Raw genomic sequence first — 16,923 nt, 5'->3', positions numbered from 1 at the left:
CACGAGGTGATTTGTGCGTGAATTATTCAGCTACTGACACTACACCATAATTGTAAACTAAAAACGAACAGGAGACTGATGTTTATTTCAGTGTAATGGGGTAGAGAGCATTAAATGCCACAAGGAAACTTGTGAAATCAGCGTGGGATATAAAACCTGTAAAAAAAAAAAAAAAAAAAAAGAATTGAAAAAAAAAAATCCTCCCTTTCATCATTGTAATGGTATTTGTAAATCTGGTCCTCTTACAGTATTACAGATGTCAAATTTAAAGAAAATGTAATGTTTTACTAAAAATCACCATAAAGAGCCAGAATTAAGCCTGAAGAGTGTAACAAGCCCCACAGATACAGCATTTTCTAGTCACAGTTTGATTACTCACAGAGTATTCAGCTTGGCTAAATACCTGCTGTCTCTTGACAATATTAATGCTCAAACTAATTACATCTTACACTGCTCGCTCTGTGTGAACAAATTATGCAAAAGCAACATAAATTTGTTACTACAGGAATCCAAGTCATCTCTGGCATCCACGTGTGATGGCACAAATCATCCCAGAGCAGTTACAATTAACTCTTACATGACAGGTTAGGAATAAAGATGACTGCCTTGGGTATCATAAACAAATAGTCTATGGGTATATCTTTGGGGAAAAGGATAACAGCAGCTTGATCATAAAAATTACATGAAAACACCTCATGAATTAAAAAAGAAAAAAGAAAAGAAGTCTGACTCTTCTTACTGTGGAGGGCATAACTGAAGAGTACTGATCAACCCAGACTCCTCAAGTCATAAACTAATGTCTCTTTAACTTCCCAGCTGTGCTGTATAAACACATTTGTGCTGTCCTTACAACGTAGTCTGTCCTAACCTCCAAGAGCGTCTAGACTGTAATATTACTGTCACACAGGAAGAGATGAGCCTGGGAGAGCATGGACAGCACAAAGCATTTTGCATTCAGTGCATTAAGTCTCCTATGAACCGCAGTCAAATGAAGCATAATATTCAGTAACCCAAAGGAGCACATACAGCGAAAATAATAATTTCACATCTATCAAAACACAACAGAATAAAATACTTGTGTGCGTCTTCAGGACAGGAGCTGCCTCCACACTAAAAGTTTTCTGGATGTAAAGTCGACCGAGACAGAAGTTTGTGTTTTGACTGTGGCAACATTAGTAAATAATTCTGTGAATGTCTTTTTATGATGTAACATTTCTGGTGAAAGAAGCTTAAAGTAGAGTGTGATCACTTCAAAATGTCAAATACTATAAAGTAACAGTAAATGCATGGCACAGTAGTGCCGTGGTTAGCACCACGTATTAGAGCAAGAATGTTCAAGTTACCAATTAGTCGCCTGCCGCTATACCCAGGATGGAGGACCGATTTGCACATCAGGACTGCTACAGATCTTTACGACACTTTAAACACACAGCTCTGCTGTTAAAGCGATGAATGTATATTGTCTGCAAGTGACAGTCTATGGCTGTCTGTGTTTCTGTGTTAGCCCTGTGATGGACTGCTGATTTGTCCATCATTTACCTCAATTCTGTCCCAGTCCCCCTGTGACCCCTCACTTCAATTAATAAAATGGATGTATAGAAATGATACAGTCACAACAACTATCATTATCAATTTAAAATAACAATAATAATGATACTTTCAGTTGCTCCCTTTTTGACAAAGAGCTGCCACATCAAGTTGCCAAATCATGTTGGATTTGATTTGGCAATTTATTTGAAGTTTTTTTTTTTTTTTAGCATTTCAGCTGAAATTTCCCTTATTTTAAGTTTTTACACTGGATGCCCTTCCTGATGTAACCCCAAAGGACTTTGGTGTAGTGTGAATGGGCACAAGCGGTGAAACTGAAATTATAGTTAAAAGTTCAAAATCTATGCACTCATTCACATTTTCTAAAGTGGGCCTACACTATGGAAAATTCCTGTACTGATACTAATCTATCTTGTGTTGTTGTTGTGTATTATGAATTTCATCTTTATCTGCCAACAAGCAGACTGAAGTCCAAAAAGGCTCATTTCTGCAGTGCATCAGTGCTTCCTGAACTGAGTACAGAGGTTTTGAGGTAAAGCATACTAACAAAAATGTCACGATGTACATAAAAAAAATAAGAGATTTATATCATTTGGCATTATTCATGATTAAAATCAATAAAAATTAAAATCTGCAATTGAATGAACTAATTTCTCTTTTCTTGAATTTCCAATTTCTTCCATTTTTTTGAATGAAACTAATGAGCAGCTTACACTAATCTGCTACATTCAAAGTGGTACATTACAGGGTACTCGTCTGTCCACTTTATATAAGCTGTCATAGATCTTTATAGGACAGCCTATAACAGCAGAGTGATAATGTCTCTTCTTTTTCAATTTTTTCTTGAGTCACTCATCTCTCGCAAGTCTGTGGAGTGGGCGTCCTAACTATTACGCAAGCCTCCACTCCTCGTCTGTCGGGGTCTGGTGTCTATCAAACCATCTGCCATTTCTCCTTTAATGATACCACTCTTATCTCTTTACTGAACGCACTTACACTGGATGAAGGTGGTGGGAGCTTAATGCCACAGTGATGCCTGCTTGCAGACCTTGAAATGGAAATGCTGAAAATAGAGCTGCTGGATGATGACATTGGAGTGACAGTTTAAAATGACTCAAGAATAACAAAACTGCAGGTTTATGAGGGGAATTGCTAAGTACTGTATACACAACTCATATTTACAAGTACGAATACTAAGCTCTGCTTAGTTCTAAGGGTTTCTGCTGTCAATGTGTGAAATAACACGAGCATATGTATTGCAAAAAGTGGTGCTAACATGTTGGCGGAGGAAGTCTGACCTTTGCTTTCTTAACGCTGTTCATAATATTTCCCAGATCCTCCACGTCGAGCACCGTTTTTTTCTCATCTGGCAGACCGGACTCATCTTCATCACTGCTGGATTCCACTAGATCATCCTGGGGAAAAAATGAAAGAAGAAATAAAGAAGCACAAAAAGTGGTTAAAAAACAAGGTCAAAATGGAAAGTCGGGGACACGGTGATAAAGATGAATGGCATGTAGTAAAGAAAGGCTCACATATGGTCCAATCCGTAACAAATTAAAAAAAAAAAAGAAGTTGTGATTGAGTGAGTGTGCTGATGTGGAACACATTTATTGAACATCGTTATGTCCTCCTGGGCTGCCTGATTAAATAAGAAAACTATGTATGCGTTTATGGCATTTCAGCAGATTTATCACGACACATGGCCGACATGTGCAGCAGGAGAATAAAATGCATGAGTGGTACAGCGGGTACATAAATCACCACGATGGTCCCCTCGCCACAGTTCTCAGCTCCTCTCGGTTCCGGCTGAATGTCACCTCTGCTGAGTGTTGCAGACAGAGGGGAGGAAGTCTCAGCTAGAGTTGGCTCTGAGGTCCCCGCTACCATGACAACTGATCATCTGTGTGTGCTGTGATGCATATGAAGGCTGTGTGCGCATGTGTGTACATAAAATGTCTTTTTGTACTTGTGAAATGTGTAATTTTAGAGAGCGGTGGGGGGGAAAAAAAGTGCTATTTTCATATTTTCACATGATAGACCGGTGTTAAGTGAAATACAACAATTTTCATGCAGAACATTAAATAACGCCACGCTGCACCTGAAAGTGCACATCGCTGCTACTAAATAAGGACCTAATAAGCCAAGTATAACACTCCTGAGAAATTCAGGCGTCTGATCTGATTTTAATCACATTGTTGAAGGAGTGCAACATGAAGCCATTAGCCTGGCCAGTCTGTTTCAGACTCCTGCTTGGAGTTCTAAAGTGCCCGTGTAATGTCATATTACATTATCCTAACCCAAAGGACAATTCTCCAACTAGATGTAAGCTGGATGCTTTCTCTATCTTTCTTTCTCCAGTTCTCTTTACCTGCTTCATTTAGAGTCGGTGGGACAAGCCTGGAGTCAAATAGTGAGGAAATAATATTACAACGTGTGGTATCGTATGCACAAAGCTGTTCTGATGATAGTTAACATTTTTATGTGGGTGTTTTTACTTTTATTTGTAGGCTGTCTATAAAAGATGACAGAGGCACCCTGATGTCACCCATTAATTTGTGAACTCTTTTTTTTTTTTAAAGCATTTTGGGCGTCCATCATAGCCTTTTGGAGAGAGAGAGAGAGAGAGAGAGATCAATATCACTGAGACATCGAGGACAGTTGTGCCGCATGTACAGCAGTGGCTTATAAATCACATGCTAGGCCCACCCGAAAGCTTACCCTGGATTTATCCCCATTTCTTACTCTAAATGTAAACAGAATGATTTTCATGAAGTATTCAATAAGACGTGAATCACCTCTTGCTGGCCTTTAGAAACCACTTGGACATTTTTAAAAGCAGAACCCATGGCTATATTTCATATTCTGACTATAGTTTATAATCTCAGTCAGAAGCCAGAGAAATCAACATTTTTTCACTCAGAAGCTTGCTTTCACTATTATATAAAAATAGAGACACGCTACCAAAACTTGGACAACTGGTGTGGACCAATAAATATTTTTTCTGTCTGTCACACAGCAGGTAGATGTTTGCTGTAATATTTAAGAACAGCTGAATGAATGTTCAGAAACTAAATGGCTTATCAGCTAGTCATTTTAAGCACAAGGCCAGCCTTCACCCACAAAAGAACAGATTTGGTGATAATTAACATCGAGTATTCACAGCTTTGCCCATCAGCAGGGGCAAAAGGGGCGTTTGAACTACTGTTATAGATAATAATATTAAGATATACTATCTTAAAACAATCGCTCGGAGAGAATGACAGAAGCAAGAGGATGTCTCCTTTTCTCTGTCTGGGTGCTGGTTCCCTTCAAAAGTACAGGAAGAAACGTCCAATGGCAATTAAACACGGCTCCTAGAAAAGCTGCTAAACGTTGATACAAAGTTTCCAAGTTGGCAATAATGAAGCGAACTGATGCGTGATAATGACAGCTGGAAGTGAGAGGCGTGTCAGGCTGCCAAGCTGAGACGGTATAGGCTCAAACATATTTAAAAGCAAATATCTGGATCCCAAAAATGTGAATAATTGAATATTTTGATGAAGACTTTAATAAAAACAACTTTCCTGCCCTTACCTCAGAGCTGTTATTCTGTGGAGAGGCCTTCTTCTCTTCTTCCTGTCGCTCCTTCCTCTTGTTCTTACAGGAGCCCTCAGTCTTGCACTTCCCACTGCAGCTCTTTTTCTCGCCCTTTGCCAGAGTCTTTAAGCGGTTCAGGAACTTGACCTTCCAGGTCAGGAAGTCTGCCTGGATGCTGCCATTAAGACTCTTCACCACATTACAGTCGCCTTCTCCCCTGGTCATGATTCGTCTGCCACTCAGCATCCACAGCCACTTGTCCACATTTTTACACACCTGTATGAAAAAAGCAGGTTGAATTCTTAGTAATTACTGAAAGCACTGAAGTGATTCAGGCTTAATAAACTGCTGAGCTACAGCCTTGAAGCTTTAGACATCCTCTGAATAGCTGACTATTATCAACCAGTGTCATTCTTCTCATTTTGTGAAAACCTTTCATACCGTGTTGTAATGGCCAACATAGACAGAGTTTCCAAGGCCAAACACTGCATATCTGAGTCCTTTCAAGTAGGTCTTCCCATATCTGAAGTCAGTGGATGCCTCTTCGAGCCACTTGCAGAACCACTCAGCATTTTCTGTGGGCTGTCCATCAGTGTAAGTTGCCACAAGAAACACGCACACCGACTTACTGATGCACTAATGGGAGAGGTAAACACAGCATATAGGAAAGAGTTAAACAGGAGGAAAAAAGCTTAGTGTTTCTTCATTCAAGACTTTTTTTGTCCAAATATGGAAACACTTATCTGTGGGACTAACTAGGGACGAAATGCAGTGAGAGGTTGAGACACTAACACTGGACACTAACTGGATGTACTGCTGACACATAATTACGTACCAGCTAGTCCTAATTAATTAAGCAATTACTAACACCCTACTCTCGCCTGTGGCTACAAACTAAGCAGCAGCAGATGCAATAAAGAAGCCACTTGAAGTGGTATAGGCATTCCTAGGTGTTTTCAGCATGTCCAAATGGAAGCAGACCCCAGGGCAGAACACCGTGAAGATGTTATTTTTCCCGACTGGCTTGGGAATCTATGTATCTGCATCTGGTGGAAGGGAAGTGCCAGAGAGAGAAGGAAGTCTGAGCAAGTCTGGTTAGACTGCTGCTGGAGAAGCAGTGGAAAATGGATGGTGGATGTTTTTTTGTTACTGAACCAACAGTAGCTCAAATCCACAAATAATGCAGTCATCTATTTTCTTCTGTTTACGTAACTCAGGGTCACAGTTGGGGAGGAATCTATAAACAAGAGGCAGAGTACACCCTGGACAGGTAGATGGAAGCTGGAGTATCCAAAAAGGTTCATGGTACTCCGACTTCCTCCCATCTCTCCATATGTTTGAAATGTTTGAAATAAAATGAACTGAACTGAAACAGGGTCAAATGTGCCAAACAAAAAGGTTCCTTCCTCTGATGCCTGACCAGTAAATCAGTCGCACTGAAGGAGAGATGTCTGCAGACACATTTCACGTAGAGCTTTTCTGTCACTGAAAACTGTATCACTGTCCCTTTGAATAAATAGTTATTTTCCTTTTTCTGCTGTCAACCAGCCAACCAATCTCCTATTCATCTCGAAATGCAGCACAGAGGGACTGTGCTCACAAAAATAAAAAGACTGATGAAAACAATCCATCTTGCTGCAGATGAGCAGGAACATGTTTGCTCTCTGCACCGGCCGTTTGAAGGCTCAAGCAGAAATGAAGCTTAAGCTGAGCTGGCAGTAATAGAACTTGAGGCTTATCACGCCAGTGTTTGCTGTCAAGCTTTGAAAATAAGAGTAACGATTTTTATTTTCCTTTGATTAATTCTGTTCTAATCAGGTCTTCCCTGGAAGTACACACAGGCAGGTCTTATGAGCTCACAGTTACATTTTAGAGATTTAATTAGCACCCAACAGCTGCTTCTGAGCATCCTGTAAACAGCATTTAATTGCTTACAGAGTACCCATCTGACAGCTGCATTAATCTTTCATTTATTCTCTAGGATGCCACAGGTAGGGGTGATAAAGAAAAGTTTGCCAGGTCTCCTTAGAGGATCTGTGGAACCAGCTCCCAGTTTGGATTTGGGGTGTAGACACCATCTTACTTTGCAGATTAGTCTTAAACTTTCCTTTTAGATAAACTATTAGACAAGTATTACTAAATAGTAGAATTAAATATTTGGGTTGGCCCATATGCCCTTGAACCACCCTCAGTTATGCTGCTAGTGGCTCTGGACCTCTTGTGTTTTGTTGTGCAACTAGCCTCTGGTCACTTTCCCTCCATATGCACTTACATATCAACACCTTCTCCCTCCAGCGGTGTCTATGGTTTCCAAGATGCACGGTCCCTGTCCAGCTTCACTGGTCCATCAACCAGCCAACTATGTCACTTGTGTGTTGTTTGTCATCTCTGTGCTAACCTTCTCTGTCTATACTTCCCCCATACTCCCCAACAGGACTTGGCAGACACCTAGCATTCCCCTGAGAAGTGTTTGCTCACAGGGTGAAACAGTACAGGGTCTCTACCTTACAGTATAAAGCAGTCTAATATGAAACTGAAAAGCATATTCTGCTTTGGTTGGCTTACCTCATCAGCAAGCTGATCATCTGGATCGTAGTCCTTCATGTCAATCACCTCGGCTGGTAAACCCAAAGACTTCACCTCCTCTGACAGCTCGTTCGCAAAGCCCTAAACATATGGAGAGTCTCAGATGGTGCTTTTAAGATGTCAGTAAAGACTAAATTACCACATGCTGAGTACTTTTCAAAATACTATCGATTTAAATTTGAGTTGCGTTTAATGTGCTTGATTACATGTGTGTAAAATTTAGTGCTCAGAGTTTTTGACTCAGGAACTGGTTGATGAAATTTAGCTTAGCTGTATGCAACAGAAAGCTTTACTACCACTGTGCTTTGTGAGATGAGGAGTGCTACTGATGCATTAAAATGCAGTAACTTTACCACGCTAGAGCAAAAATATGCACAAGGGTAATGAATTGTTATTGCAGACTGTGAAAGTTACACATGAGCCTTGATACAGAAACTGTTAATCAGTGTAGTGATTCAGGTTGTCAATGATCTGTAGAGTAATTATAATTACTAGTATTACTATTTTGTTTTATTTTTAAAAGGGTAAAGGGGTTTGCGTGTCAGTGGCACCCTGTGACAGGAGAGACAGGCTGGAAAACCAACAGGAGGTTTCTGATCAGTCGCTTTCTCTGTGTCTCATATTTTCTCTGCTCTCATCTGGTCACTTTAGATTTGCAGGAAATAACTTTTGTACCTTTGCAGTCCCGGTTTGTGAGCCATAGAAGATTTTGACTCCTGACACATGAACCTCCTTGGTCTCTCTGTCGTTCTTCTTTGCAGCTTTGTCAACTTTGTCGTTCTTCTCTTTGCTGGCATCTTTAGAAACGCTTTTCTGAAAGCAGATCAGTGCAGCGATAAATGGAGCTGTTTCCGGTCAAGACAGCGAGACCTTAAGAAGCACTGCAGAGACCGTTTAGAGACTAAAACACATACACAAATTAGAGTAAGGTATGAGTAAGTGCCTCACCTTCTTCAGTAAGAACCAGAGCCCAAAAACAAGCGCAGCAGCTGAGTACAGGTACAACCTGCTGTGCCATAACCACATGAAATAGCTCTCAGTGGGACTGCGGGCATCCTGAGAAACTGGAGGGAGAAAACACATCAAACTGAGTCCTCAGATCCTGAACTGCTTTGATGAAGAAAACAGCCACATCATATTTGTTTCTGCCAAACCACAGCTGACCACATGCAACAACAAAACAGAATTAAATCCCAACCTGAAGCTACCTGCGAAAAATAAAAGTCGGGGGACTGGCGAGCAACGCATGCTAGCTAGTAATGCTACCCTCCTTTAGCCAAAACACAGCTTGAAGAGAGTTTTCAGTTGCTTTAAATATTTAAAATAAACTCACCTTTTGAATCCGAGGCAGAGACGCTGGAGGCCAAAAGCAATACAAATACGATAAAAGTTGGCATTGCTGCAAGTAACTACTTGCACACAGTCTTCAGCACCTGAAGCTCTGCGCAACCATATTCTTTGCCGATATGAATGCTGGGAAGTTGAGTTCGGATCGTCCAACGGCTTGAGTTTGTTTGCTTATGGACATTCAGACTTTTTAAAAAGCAGCTGAAGTTAAATTAAACGATGAAATTCATCTTCTTGGATTTAATTTTGAATATTTTACTCATTCATACCTATATGCTTTATTTTGAAAGTCTATAGAGGAAGTGGTTCTATTACACTATGTCTATTTTGATTTTCTTGTTGTTTCCAGAAGGATTTTTAATTTGTCCTTTTTATTTTAATTCCTTTTAACATTTTGTAAACTGACGCCAGATGAGGAGACCCGGACATTAAAAATAAAATGAATGCAATGTCAATTGATATTGAACAAATAACTGCACTTATGCATTCTGGTAAGCTAGCTCGGTTACAAATACCTCTAGTCGTTTTTGTAGATCGCCCTCTTGTGGTCATATGGAGGAACGATTAAAATATGCTAACGTTCAAATTAATTACAACACTGAGGCTTGAGAAAAGCTGTGAGCTATTTTCTGGTAGTTGTGTTAACTTCCGTGATAATGTGACAACTATTATTAGGCGAAATCACTAACGTGCAGAGAAAAGTATGATAATGTAGGAAGAAAGAACTGCAGGTGGCTTTAAATTGAAACGGAATATTTTCTGCCCTCCAGTGGTCACAGCGGCGAACTGCACATAGAAATTCGTCAAACTTGCATTAATGTAGGCATGACAGCGGCATTAAGCACGTCCGATTATTCATTTCAAAATAAGACTTACACGTAGTTCAAAACGTTTTTAATACTTAACGCTGTCAATAACAATAAATAAGAATAGATTGTGCTGTCAGACAATTAAATATGATGTTATCTCATAACTCTGCAGCCATTAATCTAACAGTGCCCAATTTATGTGGCGTTTTATTTCGAAAATAATAACAGTTTGAAAAGTTAAATTTCATAAATATGTATTTAATTATGCATATATGTATTTATTTAATTTATTAAACGAATAACAACAAAGAAAACAAAACTGACTCGGAACTGATGTTCGAAGTCACAGTTTCATACCGAACAGCCATTTAGGATACACTCGAAGAATACGGGTGGTGTTGTGATAGCGTACGTTTCTTGTCAGCGGCGCTTGCTTCACAACTGTTTGTGGTAATCGCAAATATGTCGATATTTACGCCAACGAATCAAATCCGGCTGACCAACGTAGCGGTGGTGAGGATGAAGAAAGGCGGGAAGCGATTTGAAATCGCCTGTTACAAGAACAAAGTTATGAGCTGGAGATCAGGAGCGTGAGTACCAGGAGATGTTAACGCCTCCTGTGCCTGATTGCTGTTTTACTTCGTTGTTGCTAGAGGAAACTTTGACAATTCATTTCTCTTCCACTTTAAATCCTCTCGATGGTCGTTACATGCTAAATCAGCCAAAAATGCTCCAAAACGTCATGTTTTCATTACAGAGAGAAGGACCTGGACGAGGTTTTGCAGACGCACTCTGTTTTCGTCAATGTTTCCAAAGGCCAGGTGGCGAAGAAGGATGACTTAACCAAAGCTTTTGGGACTGACGACCTTACAGAAATCTGTAAACAGGTATAAAACATCCCCATACGTACACATTGTAAGCATAAGCCATGCCATTTACTGCATGTAGGCTTGGTTGTTTTGTTTTTTCTCCTGAAGATCTTGGCCAAAGGAGAGCTCCAGGTGTCAGACAAAGAGAGGCAGACTCAGCTGGAGACCATGTTCCGGGATATAGCTACTATTGTGGCAGAGAAGTGCGTCAACCCTGAAACCAAGAGGCCGTACACAGTCAGTCTGATTGAGCGGGCCATGAAGGACATCCACTACTCTGTCAAGCCCAACAAGAGCACAAAGCAGCAGGTGAGGAGGATACCATGTGTTTCCCTTTCTTGTGTTGTGTTAGTAAATGGGCTGGTTCTTATTTAGCATCTTTCTACTTTACCTGAGCACTCAAAGCCCTTTAAGCAGATATCTGGGGAGCTCAGAGTAGAGGTGCTGCTCGTTCATGTCAAAAGAGCCAGTTTAGATGGTTTGGTCATCTCAGGCCTGCTGGGCACCTCTATTTGGAGGTTTTCTGGGTATGTATGTATGTATGGAGACCCTGTGGGGGGATGCAGAACCTGCTGCAGAGCTTAAATTTCTTATCTGGCCTGAGAGCACCTCAGGATCTCCCAGGAGGAACTGGAGGCTTAACATGGAGCCAACAGCAACTTCAGATGGAAAATAGTGCACGAATGGGTGTATTTTCCTTTAAAGTCATTAAAAATCATGTTAAATATATTTAAAAAAAAATTCTAATTCATCCATCCATTTTCTTTAAAACTGGTTTTATATATACGGGTCTTGAGAGAGGTGGCTGGCGTCTACTCCATAGCACTAGGGCATTAGGGCATCCTGGCTAACACAGACAGACAACCTCAGGCTCTCATATTCACCTACTGCCAATTTTGAATCACCAGTTCCTCTGATAGTCCAAAGACTACGAGATGAATCTAGAGCACTTGGAGAAAACCCACACAGACACAGGAAGAACAAGCAGACCCCACTAGAAAGTTCAAGCCAGGAAGCTTCATATTTTTTCAGTAGTTTGAGTTTTGTGTCTAAAACAAATAAATAGACGAGAGTGAATTCAAAGTCTTTTGCCAGTGACAAGTAAACAAAGAGCAACTAAATGTTTGAAGCTCGGTGATCACACATACTCTGCCCCTCTGACTTCAGTTTGTTGGTGTGGAAGTTGTTGCAGTTATAATCTGTGTATTTCAGGCCTTCTCTGCAGTGAATGATGATGCTTTTTTTACATCATTGATAAACAGATGTGTGCTGTTGTTTTCAGGCCCTGGAGGTGATTCGGCAGCTGAAGGAGAGCATGGAGATCCAGAGAGCCCACATGAGGCTGCGGTTGGTGCTGCCAGCCAAAGAGGCCAAGAGGCTGAAGGAGAAGCTGAAACCGCTCCTGCAGGTCGTGGAGAGTGAGGATTTTGATGAGGAGCTGGAAATGGTGAGCGGCGTTTAATGGTATTTGTGGTTGTGACTGAATAATCTCTACTTTCATTCAATAATATGAACAATTCCATGAAGCTCTGCAGATCAGCTTTGTGTTTTTTAAACTGAAATTTTGTCTCTTACCATATTATAATGTAAAGCCAATATTATTATCCCTTTATTACTCTTTATTTTTCCCGGGTGTGCGTCTGTCAGGTGTGTCTGGTGGATCCCGGCTGCTTCAGGGAGATCGATGAGCTGATCCGCTGTGAGACTAAAGGCCGAGGCTCTCTGGAGGTTCTCAGTCTCAAGGATGTGGAGGAGGGAGATGAGAAACTATAGTAACCCTGCCCGTCAGAACTCTGCACCTTATCCACACTAACACGCTTCATTAGGGCACACAGACTGCAAACTCATGAAAAAAAATCTATGTTTATGGTCTGATTTATCACAATTTCAGCCACTTTCACCCTGTAAGGATTAATTTGACTGAAAGAAGTTATAATTTGCTGAGTGGAATATATTTTGAAAGCAGGTTTGAGAATTTATGCCTGAACTTTAAAGTCGGTGCTTATTTCTGATGTTTTTTCTTTTATTTATTCACTTTTTTTTAAGTCGATTACTAATTTAGCAGAACGTCTACACAAAGTCGTGTGCCATGTAGTCGCGCTCAGTATCCCATCCTATTATCTGTGGATCATTTCTTTATCCTGGTAAATTCTATTTTATTATAATAAGTTTGGTCTGTAATAAACACTATACAAAATATTATCTCTTGGGGGATTTTTCTCATATACGCTGCTTTGCAGAGGCGGCGCAGTGGTGCAGTGGTTCACACTGTCTGCTCACAGCAACAGGGTTCCTGTTGCCTTTTACCTAATGACAGCTGGGAGGGGCTCCAGGCCCCCAAGACCCAGAATTGGTAAAGCAATTAAGAGGATGGATAGTAAACCGGCACAGGGTAATGACAAATTCACCTCTGTTTTATTCTTTAAGAAAAAAAATAATGTACAGAATTCCATGGAATATCCTGTTTATCTTAAAGGTGTTCAGAAAGGTGACAATAAAGCATTTGAAAATATCATTAGTAGAAGAAACTATAAAGTAAAAGTGAGATGCAGCCCAAAGAGTGATGCAACTGTTGGTGTTTTTTTAAATTAGAAGTCAAACAAAAGAAATACAGCTGAGAAATCAGATCCTCGTTCACACATGAATATCAGAGACTGTCAAATTCAGAATGAGGATATTTTCCACAGTTTTCCTTTCTCACATGCAGCACACACAGGAAACGGTTCACTTCTGCTTGTTGGATTATAATCTATGCTTTTGGCACATCGGCTTAATCCGATATAACGCAGACTTTTTTCTGTCCAGCAGCGTCACACGTTTGAGCTCTCGTATGCACTCCTGCTGGGTGATGCTGGGTGATGTTGGGTGAGGTTGTAGCACCTGATGTGGTGCTGGTAAACTTTAATCCGTGCAATGATATCCAGATGCTGGCGTTCTTCTAGAAGACTGTAATTCATGCTTGTTTCTCACTGCTTATTGTGTGAGTAGGATGAGTACGTTTATGGTCTTATTCGCCACTGGGCCACAAATATTCATCTATTCAGAGACTCTGGCTTTATTTCCATCAAACATTTTCAAAAGACTGAAAAACTGATGGTTATATGATTTTTAAATTGCCCCTCACACCTCTTCATCTGCTCAGTGGCATAACTAGTTAAAAGAAAAAAAGTCAAACAACTTTATTAAAACATGTTTCTGAATAATTTGCAGTGCTTTTCTGTGTCCAACAGTTCAGTCCATGTAAAGTTGTATTGCTTTATTTACACAGTAAAATGTATTTGTGCGATAAGTTTTGGGATCGTTATTATCGGTCAGAATTGGTAATTTCATCAAGTAATGCAACAGACACCCAAAAGTATCACTTGAAAGTAATTTAAACTGTATAACAGTACTGCATTATGAACAGTTTGCTATCTTCACTGGAGGTGAAAACACTGCAAAGCAACATGCAAAGTTAAAGTCCTGCCCACATCCCTATCAGTGAAACTAGCCCCATGATAAATGACTTTCCAGTGCTGTGTTCATTACTTTTAAGCCAGTGCATCATTACCTAACCTGCAGCCACAAGTTTTCTTCAGCTCTTTGCTGATTTTCCAGTTTAATCCCTCACGCTCGGTTAAATATTGCATCACAGTCCTCTCATATAGGCTCTGATCTGCGTTCGTACTGGCTGTGTGTGAACGTAGTCCTGTTGATCCTGCTCAGTGGGTGACTGGCCTCCTCCTCTAGATTTGGGTACCTGCTGTCTGAAGTCTGCTCCTCCTGCCTCTGAGCAGTTGGGCATCTGGTGGTAAGAAACACCCCACCGGCAAGCATCAAGCCAAAAGAGATCCATCCAAGGTAGAGAGCAGGTCCCCAGTCCCTTTGTAGACCCACAGCGCCCTCCAGTGGCTGACTGGTGTGGTGGCACGTCCAAGCTATGGGAACCAACAGTATGATCCCTGACAAAACAAAGAGACTACCAGAAAACACTTTGATCTGGCCTCGCTGAGGGAACCACACCATCCCCACTGTTCCGATCACTAAAGCAAAAGCCCCAGCGCCAATGGCTGCCAAAATCAGGGCTCTCCACGTCCGAAAACTTCCAGAAAGAGACATGAGAGACCGGTAAAAGGAGCAATGCAGGCTGCCATCGTGGGCCAAATCCCAGTGATCCCATTCCAACCACACCCCGTCCCAGTAGGCAGGCAGAGTAGCTGTGGTGTTGTCCACGGTGCCGCTTACTTTCCACAAGGCTAGGCAGCGTGTCAGAATGGCACATAGCCACCCGATGGCGCCGAGGCCGAGGGCAGCGAGCTCCAGCTTCTGCTCCAGCTTCTGCTTCATGCCGGATCCTCCTCTTCACTGCAGACCTGCCTGTGTAACCAGAAGCAGCTGGCTGCAGAGCACAGTGGGGTGGGGTGTTATTTTAACGTGCATGTGCATGTGTGAGGCAGAGATCATTTGCTTGTGCGCCTGTTTGTTTTGCATGCCGTGTTCAGAGAGAGGAAACCAGTTCTTTGGTATTCTTGAAAAGAAGGCACCGCGTGTCTACGGCTGGGTGGAGGAGGGAAATCCTTGTTTGCCCTACCATGGTTTCAAAACAATCGCTTTCTCACAGTTTCTCAGCAGAGGGGGAAAACAAAGCTTCTTCTGTGCGCTCATGTTTAGCCACTGGCCTGTGTTTCTGGGAAGTAACTTGATCTAAAGAGCCACAAATTCTTGCTGATTCTGAGATTTCTCCCAACAGGTTACTAAATCTCTGTGGCAGTAAGAAAAGTGACAGCAAAATATTGATTCAAATGACGCACGGTTACTCTGCAGTCTTTATTCTGAATACTAAGAAACAAGTCACAATCACAAAAGCTTTCAGCGTAGAAAACATTCTCTGTTTAAGTTCACAAAAACTTCAGACTAAACTACACGAACGCATGCACGTTAAGCTGAAAACACAATTACTTTTACAATTACTTCCAAATACTTTGAACATGTCATGGTTGTTGGTGATGGTGTAAATATTTCAGAAACTTTTAATCTACTGGGATTTTCACACACAGTCATCTTCAGGGTTTACAGAGAGTGATCTGTAAAAGAGAAGATATCCAGTGAGCATTAGTGTGTTGCTCTGTCTTGCGATGTCAGAGGTCAGAGGCAAAGACTCCTTCGAGCTGATAGGAAGGCAACAGTAACTCAAATAACAACTTGTTACAGCCAAGGAATGCAGAAGAGCATCTGGGAAAATATAAAACATGTTGAACTTGAAGCAGATTGGCTACAGCAGAGGACCTGTCCTGGAGAGCGTCATTCCCATCAGCTAAGAACAGGAAAATGAGGTTACAAGTTGCAAAGGCTCACCAGAGTTAAGCTTTTCTGAGGCGTATCATTTGGACCAGCTTTGACAGGGTCAGAGAGCAGCGTGAACATGAAAACATGGATCCATCCTGCCTGATACTGAATATGCTTCAGTATTCGAGTGGTAGTGTAGTGGCACTTGGCCCCTTCACAACAGCTGATTATTAATTAAATGCCTCAGCCTGTCTCAGTACTATTGCTGTCAATCTCTGTCTCTGTATGACCACAATATACCCATCTTCTGATAGCTTTCAGCAGAATAATTAAGGCAATTCTGAAGGCCAAGGTGGGAGGGGTGCTGTTACTAGCAGGCCATGGTGAGTGCATTATAAACATTTCTGTTCTGATGGGATGAGTCTTTTATAGGATGACAATGATGCTCCCATCCATAGCTCAAGAGAGGTTTTTGAGTGATTTGATGGGTGTGAAATATGTGTTCATTCTGTGCAATTATGGTCACAATCACTAACTGAATGTGGGGACTGATAGCACTCTCACAATCAGCAGTACTCCAGAACTGGATACAACTACAAATATGTGTGTTTGTCTCACTGAATGGCAACTTTCAAGAGTTTTTCTCTTGATTGTTTTTTTTGTGTGTGTCTCTAATAAAGTTAAATTTACAACCTATAGACATCAGACTGCTACACAAAACAGACGCATAAGAAATAGGAATGTTCACTATTTTGTAGCCACACAGTACAACGCATGCAGACTGGACAAGCCTGGGACTGAACCACTGACTTTCTGAGCAGTCACTGACCAACTCTGACACCTAAGCCAGATTCAACAGACACCTTCTTTGAGGTAGAGGTGAGAGTTGGGTAAGGAGTGAAGCAAATGCACTACCTCTA

At 41.2% G+C, this 16,923-nt stretch overlaps 3 protein-coding genes across 3 annotated transcripts in view; 1 reads left to right on the top strand and 2 right to left on the bottom strand.

Moving 5' to 3' along the window:
* The window catches only part of tyw1 (tRNA-yW synthesizing protein 1 homolog (S. cerevisiae)), a 55,439-nt gene extending 45,638 nt beyond the window's left edge, over positions 1–9,801 (bottom strand). Inside the window, exons 1-7 of the mRNA XM_085244155.1 lie at positions 9,047–9,801; positions 8,662–8,777; positions 8,389–8,526; positions 7,693–7,794; positions 5,569–5,763; positions 5,125–5,403; positions 2,847–2,963 (exon numbers count right to left, since the gene is read on the bottom strand). Of these exons, the coding sequence (XP_085100281.1) occupies positions 2,847–2,963; positions 5,125–5,403; positions 5,569–5,763; positions 7,693–7,794; positions 8,389–8,526; positions 8,662–8,777; positions 9,047–9,110 (1,011 nt within the window). The 5' untranslated portion in view covers positions 9,111–9,801. The remainder of the gene's footprint in view (positions 1–2,846; positions 2,964–5,124; positions 5,404–5,568; positions 5,764–7,692; positions 7,795–8,388; positions 8,527–8,661; positions 8,778–9,046) is intronic.
* Positions 9,802–10,227: 426 nt separating this feature from the next.
* Positions 10,228–12,937, top strand: sbds (SBDS ribosome maturation factor). The gene is made up of 5 exons (XM_085244157.1): positions 10,228–10,459; positions 10,627–10,756; positions 10,847–11,047; positions 12,021–12,185; positions 12,386–12,937. Exons 1-5 carry the CDS (start codon positions 10,332–10,334, stop codon positions 12,509–12,511), a joined length of 750 nt encoding a protein of 249 aa, XP_085100283.1. The 5' UTR covers positions 10,228–10,331; the 3' UTR covers positions 12,512–12,937.
* A 197-nt stretch (positions 12,938–13,134) lies between these two features.
* On the bottom strand, positions 13,135–15,174 carry LOC146560222 (claudin-4-like). Its single transcript, XM_085244158.1, has one exon. The coding sequence runs from the start codon at positions 15,062–15,064 to the stop codon at positions 14,378–14,380; it is 687 nt and encodes a 228-aa protein (XP_085100284.1). The 5' UTR covers positions 15,065–15,174; the 3' UTR covers positions 13,135–14,377.
* Positions 15,175–16,923: the final 1,749 nt, after the last annotated feature.

This window comes from Mchenga conophoros, linkage group LG14 (genome assembly GCF_057382185.1).
Source record: "Mchenga conophoros isolate Kocher_MC1m ecotype Shallow Benthic linkage group LG14, M_conophoros_male_GT1.1, whole genome shotgun sequence".
NCBI lineage: Eukaryota > Metazoa > Chordata > Actinopteri > Cichliformes > Cichlidae > Mchenga > Mchenga conophoros.
Note: the sequence above shows the minus strand (reverse complement) of the source record. Positions and strands in the feature narration are given on the sequence as shown.